We start from the raw sequence: 15,040 nt of genomic DNA, 5'->3' as shown, positions 1-15,040 counted from the left end.
TGTTTTTGTTTTTGAAAAGCTTTCATAAAAATGATAAGATGAGAATATGGTTACCGTATTTTCGCGACTATAAGGCACACTTAAAAGTCTTAAATTTTCTCCAAAATAGACAGGGCGCCTTATAATCCAGTGTGCTTTATATATGGAAAAAAAAATTAAAATGTGTCATTCATTAAGGGTGCGCCTTATAATGCGGTGCGCCTTATAGTCGTGAAAATACGGTATTTAAATCCTTCATTTAAAAAATATTATTGGTTATTTATGCAATTTTATTCATTATTCATCAACTTATCAGTGTCATTGGTTGCCATAAACAGAATGCATTTCTTTTTTCCCTCGTAATTTTTATTGTTTTTAACAATTTATCAATGTATCTTTTTAAGCATCCATAAAAAACAGTTACAGAAAAACAAATGATGTGCACGCCGCATTTTGGTCCTCGTATGCCAAATCTGTACTACTATAATCAATGTTACGTGACCCAAAATACGATATCAAGGTATGTGGCAGGCAGCCTTGTCTTTATGAGGCAAGGTTTTTTTTCATATTAGCATTGGCGTGGGATAATTTGCACCTGCAAACCTGTTAAGAATGCTAATGAAAAATGTCCACCACTGCCTACATTACTCAGGATGGATGCACATAATTATGGGATGGAAAGAGAATAGAACACAACCCAGAAAACTCATGCAGTCACAAAAACTGACTTTCAGAATGATTACAAATGACCAAAAATGTTGCCATGTAATTTTCATTGCGGGCAATTATGTTAATTTTCCTCAACCTGAGCTGCTTTGTCTTCAATCGACAGATATTTCAGCGTGAACCAAAGCTCAGGAATGCTGACTTTTCGTCAAAACACGCCAGCTGGTAGTTACTGGATGAGGGTCGGAGTATCGGATGGTGTGTGGCCCGACGTCATATCTGGGGTTCGAGTCCACGTGAGAGAACTGGAGGAAAAAGCTCTCCTGTCATCTGCCTCGCTACGTTTGATTGGTAATTGATGTGTTATAACCACATTATGATTTTGTCCTCTTTTCTGATTGAAAGTTTAAAAAGCACTCTATTAGTGCAAATCTGCAACTAAGCACTATAAAGCCTTATTGACGCCAATACATGACCAAAAAGAAGTTGATAATTTAATTTCAATAGATTGCTAAGTCTTTAACCCTTGCATGCATTAATTCAGAATTTATAAAAAAACATATTTTTATCATGTTCATAAAAGCAGGGATTTTAAACCTAAGGCCCGGGGGCCAATTATGACCCAGTGGACAATATTTTGCGGTCACCATTTGTCATCCAGCAATAAAAATGTTGATGATGATAGTTTTATAACAAAAAAATTAATTCATTGAGAAATATTTGTAAAAAAAATCTACTGTTTAAATTTAATGTTTAATAAAATAACCATAAATACAATGCATATAAATAATTTTAAATTCATAAAAAAATAAGAAAATGTCCAAATGGACCCAAGAAGAACAAAAATCAATTCTAGTAAATGTGGCTTGTTTCTCAGAAAAACACATTTATTCATTTTTTTAATCTCATGTGGCCACGCATAACTTAAGAGCTGTCCAATTTATTTGAACTGCAAACGATTGGACGTCTATCGCCGTCAGTCGGCGGCTTCCAAATCAGTTTCCCTTTGTGTTCAACTTTCCGATGAATTGTTTACTCTTAACAGTTTCCCCGTTAATTTTTCTGTCTCCACAAATCAGGGCGCTAAAGGTCAAATTGCAAGTGTCAGGTGAAGTCCTTGACATTTAAAAGTCAATAGGAGCGGCGAGTCAAAGGCTATTACGGAACCTTTGTGACAAGCCATTATCATTTTGGAAGATGAAAGGTGCTATATTCTCTGTATCTGATTGGAAGGCAGCCGCAAAGATAGAATCGAATTGGCCTCCGACTATAACGCGCCCGCCGATGGCTTTGATTTTGAAAGCGTCATGTCCATTTCCATTTGACTCACCCACATTTAGGCGAATCAATAACTGGAGATGGCGGACTTACTGTCGTTGCTAATGATCCGCTAACTCCGCCAACTTTGATCTTCTCCGTAGTTGTCATTGACGAGTCCGTCATTCATTTTCCCAAAGGCATAACCGCCAGAGAGTTTATCGACTCTGGCGCCGAGAGGAAGAGTCGACTGGAGACACTCTGGGACTTCCTGTCAGAGATCCTGTCCGTCAGACCGGGCAGCGTTAACATTTTCAGCATTTCCGATAACGGGGACAAGACGGTGGACGTCCATTTCTTTGTGCTGTCTGCTACTGGCTACATGCAGTTGGAAAAGCTGCATGGCGTACTTTCTGCACACAAAGAGAAGGTATTGTCTTCCTTATAGTTCCTACGTTCCATTACGTTCAAGTGCAACCTATAAGTGAACATCCCCGAAAAACCGTTAAAGGATAATGAAACAATATAGTATATCCCGTAAACTCCCATGCTTTTATTGTCACGTGAACGTTGCCCAAGTCATGTTATGCTCCCCCCGCGTTTCATTACACTCGTACATCACCTTCCTGTCAAGTGTGCGGATACTTAAAGCGCCTATGCTTTTTTCTTCGCAGCTGCAGTCGCTGCTGCATTTTAATGTAAGCCAGGTGCAAGTGGACGAGTGCCTTCGTGCTCATTGCCAGGCATCGGGCGGATGCGCCACGCAGATGACCGCTGGCGAATTGCCGACCCTGCTCGACTCGGACGCCTTATCCTTGGTCTCCGTAAAGGTGACGACCTCGGCCGTCTGCGGTTGCGCCGCCAGAGAAATGACCCATCGAAGCTGCGCCTCCTATTCTGATAACCCCTGCCTTAACGGGGGGACCTGCGTTGATGCCCGTGGAGGATACAGGTGAGACCGAAACAGGGTGTGAAACTCAATTTGGGTCGCGGGCCACATTCATGTCAACTTTGATCTCGCTTCTGGTCCAGTGAATCAAAAACAATCAGAAGTGACCTAAATAGCCCCCCAAATTAAAAGAAAATGACCCAGGAAACGTCCCAAATCTATAGGAAGTGACCTAGAAATGCCCCAAATCTACAGGAAGTGACGTAGAAATGCCCTTAAATCATTCGCTGTCAACCTCCCACTTCAAATGGATTGGACATCAACTAGTGATAAACTCATTTTAATTTGCAGCGGAAGACTTTGTTTTCCTGGTTGTTAACTGGTTATTTGTTGGGTGAATTGACGAGTATTTTAGAATGATTACCTGACTAACGTAGCGATCATTTTTGTACTGTACTCGTACAGCAATTGTAATCGTATGGCGAATCCCGCGGAGGTTCACTTTTGGACTAGACGGGATGATTGCAATTATGTAGAAGCCTTTTGAATGTGGGTTTCTTCCGGACTCAAAGGAGTGAACATGCACTACTAATGCTAATGCCTAGATTAAAGAAATATAGGGCATGGGGATTAATCCAAGTTGGGGGCCCCTCAATGCTCGCTACTTCTGAAAAAGCTCATTTAATTCCATTTACATGAACATGCGAGTTTGGCAGAGCTATACTCTTCAAAGACAGGAGGCGCAGAATGCTTTTCCACTTTTATCTCTTTTGGTTAGTTGCCTCCTCTTTGTTGTATGGCGCTCTCAAAGCACAGTTGTCTAACTTTGTCATGGTTCACATTGTAGTACGATTTCCTCACAGGGACATTATGTCCGCCCAACCGTATCAATCCAGGCCTAACCCAGCCAACCACAGGCAGTAGGAGGGATATACTCCAAATTATTTGCCAGCCAATCGCAGACCACATAATGAAACAGACAACTACTCACGCTTACAATCACACTGCCACCTAATGGAAATTGAACCCAGATTGAAAAACCACTGCGACATCGGTTGGAAAATATGCTCTTTTGAAGAATAATTTTCTTGTTTTTATTTTCAGACAAACGTTTGCATTATAGCACAGGTGTCAAAGTGGCGGCCCGGGGGCCAAATCTGGCCCGACTTATCATTTTGTGTGGCCCGGGTGGGCTGACTTTCTGTTTTACGATCAAATTAAAATGAAGATTATAGATGTATATTAAATTTACTGATTTTCCCCCTTTTAAATCAATAATTGAGATAATTTTAATCCATTTTTCGTGTTTTAAAAAAATCTAAAAATATATCAAAATATTTTCTGTTTTCCACTTTAATATGGAACGTAATGATTAAAATAGATTTTCCCTTACTAAGAAAAAAAAGCTCAAATAAACATTGTTTTAGATCTATAAAAAACTGAATATTCAGTACTTTTGATCCAGTTCTTTTAATCCATTTATTTAATTTTTTTTTAAATATTATATCTAACCAACCCGAGTCTGACACCCTTGTATAGCAACATTTTTTTAATAGACAATGATCTTGTTGTCACAGCGAGAAACAAACTTAATACTTTGTGTTCACGGGCCACGAAAAATGATGCACCGAGCCGGATCTGGCCCACGAGCCTTGAGTTTGACGAAAAAGAAATGGTGGCAAAACGATCATTTTCACCACTGTGGTGAGGGATGGAAACTCCCAAACTATCTCCAGACAGCATTTGCTTAGATAAAGTCAATATGAAGTGGAAAAACGATCCCTCGACTCGAGCTACTCAAGTGGAGCGCTCACGAAAGGCTCGCCGCAAGAGCGAGAGGTTGCGCCGGGTGAGAACATATGTATGCGGAGGCTTCACTCTGCATAAGCCACCTATATAGGTGAGCGCAAATCAGTATTCCGTCGGCGGTCCGCAGAATAAACAGCAACGGGAGCCCTAACGGCCTCGATACACACAGCTTCCCCCAAACGCCGCATGAAAATAAATGGCCGTGACATTATCAGCAAAGCCACCTTGTCTCACGTACGGCCAGAGCAGGAGATCAACTGCTTCATCTACTCCATCACGCTCACTAAATGAGGGGATTGTCGTTGATTCATGCCTCTTCCGAGGTGCAGGTTTTCACCTTTTATACATCTTAAGCGCAACAGTCATTTACTCGTGCAATCTAGGCTGCTGGAGAGTAAGAAATGGCCTTTAGATTTCCAACACCTAAAAATAGATGAAGACTCTGGTTGGAAAACGGCGTCACCTCGGGCAGACGGTATACGTTTCAATGTCGTTGATGGTGATATATGTCTAATACGTGGGAACCGGGAGAGGCTGGCAGTGAATGATTGCAAAGGTAAAAGGACGGACGTTTAGAAGAAATGACCTTGGTGTGAAAGATGATTTAAGTATGCAAATCACACGTTTCCAAGAGTCTGATAATGGGGAAAATAATGTTTAACCATTTATCAGGCAAGAGACAGTTTTTGGTAATTAAACAATAAACCTCGCAAAGACCTGACACCGCATTGCGGGTCATGTGGGGCACACTTCTACCCAGAAATACTATTGTGGGGTTTCTATCTATGCCCGCATCTTCCCCAAAGTCGGTCGGGATGTGCGAGTCAATCAAACGCGCAGTAAATCTGAATGAGGTCGTTCATTTTCCCCAATGCAATTTATCGGCGTGTGCTTGTATTAGCGTGTGTTGCTTACACTCGGCACACGTGCGTGATAAAATTGGCTCATTGATTGCATATGAGACTCCTGTTCCTTTCACAGATGTTTATTGCTAATCAAATCGTCTATACGTGAAACAGTGTACAACATTGCCGTTACCACCTTGAAGCTAATGGTGAAAAGACTCATTTTCCAAGTACGGGATGAATCAAGTTTATTCTAATCTAATCTAATGTATATTTGCGCTAATCACTTTAGCCAATAGCTATCTTCTCCAAAATGCAATCTTGAGAAAAACTGAATTCCTGTGAGGAAAATAGAAGATATGTGCTTTTTCACCGATTTCAGGGTGGGCTCCAGCACCCCCCGCAACACTTGTGAGGATAAATGAACGAAAGGACAAACCTTACGGTTAACGTGAGCACTTCTGGTGAACATTTTAAAATTTAAACTTCATATTCAACAGCTGCAGCTATCCGCAGTTTTCTCTCCTATATTTAATGATTTCACATTAAGATAGCTTTTAAGTATGATAAATCTAATTGGTTGTAAATAAAATGACTTCTAATCTTGTAACATGCGCAATTTTCTGGCCAAGATGACTAGTTGATGTCAGTTTAAATTACATAAGTACTTTTGTCGGGCTCTAATTGGCAGCAAACAAAAATGATTTCATATTATAAAGACGAGTATTATTTTTAATAAATACAGTGTCCCCGTTTTGTCTAAGCATAAACATTTATTGCATTTAAATGGGCGGCTTATTAGGATATATTTTCACTCCATTAGTGGTTAAGTTGGTTCATGTTTTGACAATAAGATGGCATATAAACTAAATATCGGCCATTACAATGTGTCATTGGGCCACTTTTTGGAACTTTTCTCCGCCGATGGTTCCCTCCATGTTGTCCTTTTGTTGTTGTCTGGCGTGCCACAGGTGCCGATGCCCGCCTCGGCACGACGGACCGGACTGTCAGCAGACTAGACGTAGTTTCCTTGGCAACGGCTACGCCTGGTTTCCTCCCATGAAGCCATGCTTTGATAGCCATCTCTCCTTGGAGTTTATGACGGAAGAAGATGACGGACTGCTGCTGTACACCGGCCCGCTGGCCACGCTCCTGCCCGGGGATGTCGAAGACTTCATGGCCATAGGTAACCGCGACGACGAGAGACGGCCAATCCGCTTGGAATGGAAGCGGCCAATTCATTCCAAGCGGATTGCCCGTACCGTATTTTCCGGACTATAGGGTGCATTTTTTTTATTCATGCTACTAAGTGTGACTGTTTTTTTCTCTAACCAGCTAAAGTCTTATGTCTTGTTTAGGTTATAGTTATCGAAAAAACAAAATGTATCCATAACAGGTGCCTTTTTAGCCTGTTGTTTTCCATTCTACAATTTTTACTTTTAACGCTTTGACTCCCTAAAGCACATTTTTGCGAAAATCTAAACATTTCATGACAGGCCAAACTAGAAAAAATGCAATATATGTCAACAAACTTCCTACACCCTTGTAGAAACAAAAATAATGTTTACAGTCCAATGGTCGCCATCTTGAATAAATAATCCCCTTCCGCAAAAGAGCTGATTGAATGGAAACAAAAGACGAGTGCGGCTGAACATTTTGCTCAACCTAATTTGGCTTTTATACTCCAAAAACGTTTTTATTCTTGAAGAAAAAATATTCATAATGCCCTCCCTAAAATGTGACTTATACACCAGTGTGACAACTTTTTTCCCTCTTCATTTGTCTGGTGCCACTTATAGTGCAAAAAATATGCTGTTCATTGATATGTTGTTTAATTTATTTATTTTTTAAATTGGTTTCTTACAGAGTTGACGGGTGGAGCTCCTATTCTGAAAATAAATCATGGTTCTGGTACGCTAGTTCTTCAGTTAGTGAACAGTGCTAGCCTAGCTGATGGACGCTGGCATCGCCTTGACGTCAGAAGTAACAGCAAAGTAAGATGATAACACGGTTTATTATTTTCCTTGACGCTGGGCAATTTGGGATGAAAATAAAAATAAATTAAAACGTGTTTTTTTACTGTTAAAAATTTTGACCGATTATTAGTTTTTTGCCTCACTAATTCCAGATTTCAGAATTTAAGACTATAATATAAAAATGTGATGCAAATTTATGACAAATTTAAAGAATTAAAATTTTCTGTTAATTATTATTTTTTAATCACATGCATTTGCTATGTAGCAAGAAAAAAACTCTCTGTTTATGGCAAACTACATATCAGATTAAATCTTCTACTATAGCCCAGGTCTAGTTTCTTTACCTGAAGGATTTTTTTGATGTTGCATCTTGAACGTTGTCGCCATTCCTTTTTGTCCCCAATTTAAGGAAGTGCGCTTCACTCTGGATCGATGCTCCAGCGCAATCGTCATGGAGACAGAAGGCGTGGACTCTTGGGCTATGACGGAGGACCGTTCGTCCTGTGAAATTCGAGGGCTAACGCCCAATCGGGACAAGTAAGACCTGAAAAAAGCAACACACTAGACCAGGGGTGGGCAAACTTTTTGACTTGCGGGCCAGAATGGATACTAAAATTTGACACAGTAGCAAGCCCAGGAGCATTTGGACACGCATTGTAATTTATCAAACCTGGGGATTGAAATATAAGAAAAAAGACACAATTGAAGGTGAACATTTATTTTCAAATTTACTTTCGACATTAAGAACATATTATTCAACGAAAGAAAGCAGTCTTTAAATTGAGAGTGCGCCATCTATCGGGGAAACGAGGGTATTGCAGGGGAAAGGAAAATGAATGAGGTCATTGATTTTTACTATAATTTGGACAACGTCGGCGGGCCGGATTAAAAAGCCTAACGGGCCGTATATGGCCCGCGGGCCGTAGTTTGCCCATGTCTGAACTAGACCTAAAATTTTAAAATATTATTTAGGACACCCATTGTTTCTTTCCCTTCCTGAAACTAAATCCATCCAAGTACATCTTTCAATATTCTATATAAAGTCATCAGTAATCATATTATTTACAGTTCTCACTAGTTTGCCGCTTTTCCAAGCACTCAAAGACATTATTAGACAGTTTATTCCTTTATGATATTCACGGAATATACTTGTTGTTTGTTGTATCCCCGTTTATGGCAAGTCATCAACTATTAGGAACACGCCAAGGATTTGTTTTTAGTTTTAACTCATGGAAGTATTTAAAAAAAAAAACACAATGACACACTGTCAGAGAAGCAGGGAGTCGCCACGAGGCCCCTTTATGCTAACAAGAAATGCAAATTTGACGCACCCCTAAAGAAAATAGCTTTGACGGCCTGGCTCATTTGACATCATAACACCACCCACAGCGTTTATTCGCGGTCACAAAAGAAGCGGCACCCTATTTTTATTTCTCGACAGCCGTTGTGTAAAATCCGTTGGTTTGCGCTGATTCCGTCATCTGTTTCTCTGAATGAAACCGAATGGGAACAAAGTATGACCTTTGTTGTAAAAGCGATGGCAGGAAGAATGAAAGCGTACGTTTCAATGTTCACAGCTAATGTGGTTCTGCTGCCTTTTTGAAATGACACTTTTTTTATTTCTCACATGTATTGACACTTTTATTTATTCCTCCCTGCCAGGTATCTAAATGCAAGTCGGGTTTTGCAGGTCGGAGGGGTCAATGTGAACCTTTCTTACGAATACCCGCAGCTACAACACAAACATTATGTCGGATGTTTAAGAAATCTTCGTTTAGACAGCAAGGTAAGCGTTCACTTTTGCACTTTGAGCTTGTTTTGCTAGTATAAATGATTCCAAAAGGCAATTAAAAGAGCATCTATGTTTGGGGTCATCCTAAGTGCCCTTTTTTAATTTATGAAGCGCTGTCTTATTCCTAAAGTAGTGTTCTTTTTTTATTGCTAAATGCAGCATTTGACTCGCGTGCAAGAGCTGGCTGTGGTTAATGCCTGGATTTATGTATAAAAATAAAGCTTTGGATGGATTCTTACTGTAATAAAATAGTTTTAATGAAAAAATAATCAAAATGGGAAATTTAATGAAAGAAATACAGCTAAAACTGAGAAAAATTAAAGTAAAAAACGAACGAAGTGAAAAAAATGTAAATAATATGAAATGAATGAATGGCACTCATTTTATTTATTTTGTATTTACGTCCAAAACCTTCTCTTAAAACGTTTCAATTTTTAATATTTAACGTGTTCGTGGCTGACTTTACATTTATCAAATATAAATAGAATACAAGAATACATAAATCCATCAAAATAATGTTGATACAAATACTAAATAAAGAAAATGAAAGTGAAAAATTCAAAAGACTGTCCTATACTGAGAATATGAAAATCCCCCTCAAATAAGATATAAAAATGAATAAGAAATGTATGAATGTAAAAAAAGTGCAAAAATCTAAAAATAAATGGCCAAATGGGTTATTTTTCATGTTTGGAATATTTCTTTATATTTCTTTCTGTCATATTTTGAATGGTATCTTTCATTGCTAAAGTAAATTAAAAGAAGAGCCGATGGAGTATTTTCCATTAAAACATGGCTTTGTGCTCGCTCAGCTTTACGACCTGGGCTCCCCCGCCCAATCGCTGAACAGCGTGCCTGGTTGCGCCTTCACCGATGACCACTGCGCCCTTGCGGAGGCGCGACAAGCCGCCTCCTGTGGGAAGACCGGGCGCTGCGACCACGAGTTGGGTCCCGCTCGGTGTCAGTGTCAAGCGGGCTTGACCGGCCCGCAGTGTGAGCACCGTAAGTACGATGAAAAACCCTCACTGGTTAATAACGGTACTCGGACGTTTCGTCGAAAGACATTTGGTCCCGGGACGTTTGCTCGACCGGACGTTTGGTCGACCGGACGTTTGGTCGACCGGACGTTTGGTCGACCGGACGTTTGGTCGACCGGACGTTTGGTCGACCGGACTTTTGGTCGACCGGACATTTGGTCGACCGGACGTTTGGTCGACCGGACGTTTGGTCGACCGGACGTTTGGTCGACCGGACGTTTGGTCGACCGGACGTTTGGTCGACCGGACGTTTGGTCGACCGGACGTTTGGTCGACCGGACGTTTGGTCGACCGGACGTTTGGTCGACCGGACGTTTGGTCGACCGGACGTTTGGTCGAACGGACGTTTGGTCGAACGGACGTTTGGTCGAACGGACGCTTGGTCGACCGGACGCTTGGTCGACCGGACGCTTGGTCGACCGGACGCTTGGTCGAACGGACGTTTGGTCGCCGGGTTGTTATTTTTGAAACCAGATCTCAAAATTATAATCATGAGAGTTTAATATCCAAATATCTAATATTAAAATATCAACAGTGAACTCTGTCATAATTTGACAGCGAGCGAACCTGGCGACCAAACGTCCGTTCTACCAAACGTCCGTTCTACCAAACATCTGTTCTACCAAACGTCCGTTCTACCAAATGTCCGGTCGACCAAACGTCTGGGGACCAAACGTCCGGGGACCAAACGTCTTTCGACAAAACGTCCGGTCACGGTTAAGGGTAATAATGATTCGTGTTATACATGTTTGTTTTATTGATCAATAAATCCACCAAACGGCACTTGAATTAAATCCTTCCAGGATATTGTATTATTGTCCAATTAATCTCTACTGATATATAATCCAATAACATATGATGAAATATTTAACATGCTTCAAAAATTTCCTGGCCACCCCGGGAATTTTTTTTTTTTTTTAGATCCGCCCACTTTTCTTAAAAGTTCATAGCAAAAACGGCGCAATTTTCTCGCACACGTTGCAGTTAACAGCTCAATTAATCAAACATGCTTGCTGTGCTCCCCACGGACCAGCGGCTCCCGAGTTCTCCTTTGACGGACGCAGCCACGTTCAGCTCCAGATGTTGTGGTCCCCGCCCGCCCGCCGGATTCGACTCCAAGTTGGGATTCGAACGCGCGCTGCCTTCGGCGTCATCCTCAGCCTGCTTTCTCAGGATCAGAGCGAATATCTGCGCTTAGAGGTGAGTCGGGGGGGCGGCTCTTCTTGTTTGCGTGGCGGCGTCCAATTGACGATCGGTCCTCTAACAGCGATTGCCGTGAATGCTCTTCAAGCTAGGAGTATGTCATTGTAGGGTTTTTGTAGTATTTCTCACGTGTGTCTTTTTCTCTGGCGATTCTTGATATTGTAAATGTTACCCTGGAAAATACACGTTGAATGCTAACATTTCCAGAAGAAAATGTGCACTTTTGTGAAGGTCACATCTCCCACTGCCCTTGAAGGTTTTGACACTTTTCGTTTCAAGTGATGAGCTCACGTTGGCTCCTGAGGAGGTCATTGTCCCATCCTGACTGAACCAGCGTTGTCAAATGGGAGGCCCGAGGGCCGGATCCAGTCCAGAAAATAAATCACTTCCCTGTCAAAGCACCTTTGCTAGTGCTAGAGAACAAATAATGTCCTTTATCACTTTTTAGTAAGGTAGCATGTGTTACGTCTTATAATAACTCTACCGTATGTATGGAAGCTACTTTGGCCATGTGGAAGAAGAACATAGCCTTGGATACAAATATCATCACCACAAAGTACAGTACAATATTTTTTTTAAAAGTAAATGTTAATTCTTAACAATTGTCATATTAGATAAATTCCATAAAAACACTGACTGTTCACATATTGCAGCAGGTCTTGGAATGTATTAACACTTAACACTGCCCAGAAGATCGTCAACTGCTCTCTGCCCTCACTGGAAGACATTGCCCTCGTTACCTCAGCAGAGCCGGGAACATTGTCGGGGACCCATACCACCCTGGTCACAACCTGTTCCAGCTGCTGCCCTCTGGCAGGCGCTGCAGGTCTCACAAAGTACTGACAAATAGGCTTAAGGACAGTTTTTTTCCCACAGCCATCAGGACTCTGAACTTGCGGTAGCACGACACACAATCCCTTCTGTGTAATAACTTTGGGGTGAGGTAACATGAAGGACGTTGGGCGGTGATCTGCCTCCTACTGGCTGACTGAAGCTAAGTAAGTGATCCGTTTTTTTTTCTTTGTTGGCATCTGCAAGGCAAACTTTTTCTGCAGTCGCCGGGATTTGGTTGCGCTCGAGGGGTGATGCGATGTATCCATCACGGCAGAATGCCAACGAGTCTGAAATTATCACTTATTCGGGCCTTTTGCCGGGAAAGCGCACCTTGTGGAGAAGCACTACCAATTTCGTCATACGCAGCTGGGTATGAGGACAATTAGGCTTTTGTCGAGTCAATGATGATGACGAAGCCTATGTCCGATTATTATTATTATTATTAACCACAATAAACGAGGTATTACTGTAGTGCGGAAAATTCGTTGTTTTGCTGAGGTGCTAATGCACAAAAAATGCCGTCTTGTTGCACTTTCTCCTGAATGACACTGTTGACATGATTCAAACATGTTTTTTGGGGTTATTATTCATAGCTTTCATGTCATTTCGTGTCACGTGAAATACAAACAGCACCTGGTGGTAAATGGCTGTCACGTCTGTTTGGACTGTCTCATTTTATAAAATGGCAGGTCAGCATGTGTGCAAGCAACCGGTTTTACTCGAGTTGAAATTGCTGCAATTGGCAAACGCCACCTTTCAGGTTTTTGGCCTTGTTTTTCTTTGGGACACAACGTGATAAAAGGAGGAAACATCGTTGTCCACTTTCCTTTGGAGCTGTCCCTTAGTGGCAGTGGGAGGAAGAGGAGAGTTTGTATAAAAGATTGGATGTGAGCCCACTGCAGTGCAAAAGTGCCTTTTCATCTTGGAGATAGAGAGGGGATGGAAGAAAAATATTTTCCTGGAGCAGATACTATAAATTGTTTCACAGTGACCACAGCAAAATGCAATGGAAAATATAGGCCAAATTGTAATAGGAATGTATTCATGTGGGATTTTCTTACTATTTTCTGTTTGCTTCGGAGGTGTTTGGAGAAATCCTGCTGAGTGAGCAATCGTTAACAGCGGCTGGCTCGAATGGGAATTATCTCACCCCACTGTTTCCAATTAAGAATTCCACCCGCAGAAAACCGCAGTTATCGGACCCTCTCATTGGTCCACTCCAGCGGGTTCAGTCAACCTTAAGCGTTGCCGATAATTGTCGGCTCTTCCCTTTGCGGTGACTTCTGCAGTGCCACATCCGACTACGAAATTCTACGACAATCTTCACTGCCGCTGGAAGTTAGATTTCCGTTTGGCTGGAAAGTTCACCGCAGTCTTTTTTTATTTACTTGGCCTGACCTTTTTCATTCTCTGCGGTCTACAAGGAAGCTGTCGTATGTCTTATTATCTTGGCGTGATCTATTTCTGTGTTTGTCTGTCTCCAAAATGGCAATGTCTGAATCAGAAGAGAATTGTAATCACACGTGCAGGGTTGCCAGATCAGTTCCAGCCCAGTTATAAAAAATAAGCGGAAATTACAGTCTTCTATTCAATAAAAAATGTCTACCTTTTACAATGCTATGTATACATTTTTCTTTTATAGTAATACAAAAAAAATACTAAACGGTGACAACCTAACGTAAGATATCTAGCTAGTATATTTTGATAGAAATTTCGACTCCAGTGAAACCCAACAAACTCAATCGCCAAATTAAACTTTATATTTTTCACTTCAGGTTGTCCACGGATTGCCAGCCGTTTTCTACAATCTCGGCGATGGCGACTACAACCTGACGCTGCCGTCGCTTCGCATGGACGACGGGGAGTGGCACGAGTTGGACTTGGACCGCTTTGGCCGGGAGTTCGCCCTGCGCGTGGACGGGGGCGGCGGCCGGCGAGAGATAACGGCTTCTCCTGGGCGGAGTCAGGAAATCATTATCGACCCGTCCGTGGTGATGCTCGGAAACTCTTTCCCCTCGGGACACAACAGAAGCTTCCTCGGTAGGTGGATACTCACAGAAGAGGTTCAAAGTTTAGAAAAGTGATTCATTGGACTAATTGTTGGCTAAATGGGCTCGTTGATGCTTAATCAATCATTGAATTAGCAAGGTAATTTGTCGAGATTAACTGGTAACATCACAGAGTTCCCATCGGAGTTTACGATACATTCATTAAAAGTGCAATAAAGTACTACAACAACTGACTTTAAAATGAGACCAGAAAATATTTTGGACACAAATCTAGTCGTAAAATTGAAAAGGCTTTATCATGAAATGAAATCCTGATTAATTGTCCTTATTCAGCCTTGCCTTGGCCCCGCCCATTCAAAATCTCTCAGTAGACGATGATGTCACATTCTGGTTGTGATGTCACAACCATCATTGTTTTGGGTGGAATAACTAGAAAATAGTAACTACCAGTTTAGAGGGTCAAAATAGTTCCATATTTATCGCATATCAAATTCGATATCAAGCTCGCAAAGGAAAATCATGGAAAATGCCGTTGTTCTTCAGAGAAAAGTAGTATATAGTCCAAAAATCAGAGACGATTAACTAAAAAAAAAAACAAAAAAACAAAAAAATCAAAGTCCCCAAACTTTTTTTCAAAATAGATGACGATTCCTTTGTTAACCGCTTAGCCATGTAATGGCAACATATAATATTTATTTATATATTCATTTATTAACTTATTTATTACCTATTTATTTATGTCTA

The 15,040-nt window shown here is 41.2% G+C and overlaps 1 protein-coding gene across 3 annotated transcripts in view; it reads left to right on the top strand.

Annotated features, from left to right (window-relative positions):
- Positions 1–15,040, top strand: part of LOC144070883 (neural-cadherin-like) — a 107,687-nt gene that overhangs the window by 75,007 nt on the left and 17,640 nt on the right. For all 3 annotated transcript variants that reach the window (XM_077595393.1, XM_077595394.1, XM_077595395.1), the window contains 10 exons: positions 812–996; positions 2,103–2,332; positions 2,577–2,854; positions 6,417–6,631; positions 7,312–7,439; positions 7,831–7,958; positions 9,084–9,207; positions 10,026–10,215; positions 11,284–11,450; positions 14,063–14,327. In XM_077595393.1, the coding sequence (XP_077451519.1) occupies positions 812–996; positions 2,103–2,332; positions 2,577–2,854; positions 6,417–6,631; positions 7,312–7,439; positions 7,831–7,958; positions 9,084–9,207; positions 10,026–10,215; positions 11,284–11,450; positions 14,063–14,327 (1,910 nt within the window). The remainder of the gene's footprint in view (positions 1–811; positions 997–2,102; positions 2,333–2,576; positions 2,855–6,416; positions 6,632–7,311; positions 7,440–7,830; positions 7,959–9,083; positions 9,208–10,025; positions 10,216–11,283; positions 11,451–14,062; positions 14,328–15,040) is intronic.

Source organism: Stigmatopora argus, chromosome 3 (genome assembly GCF_051989625.1).
Source record: "Stigmatopora argus isolate UIUO_Sarg chromosome 3, RoL_Sarg_1.0, whole genome shotgun sequence".
Classification (NCBI taxonomy): Eukaryota; Metazoa; Chordata; class Actinopteri; order Syngnathiformes; family Syngnathidae; genus Stigmatopora; species Stigmatopora argus.
The sequence above is the reverse complement of the archived record's forward strand: the minus strand, read 5'-3'. Positions and strand labels throughout refer to the sequence as shown.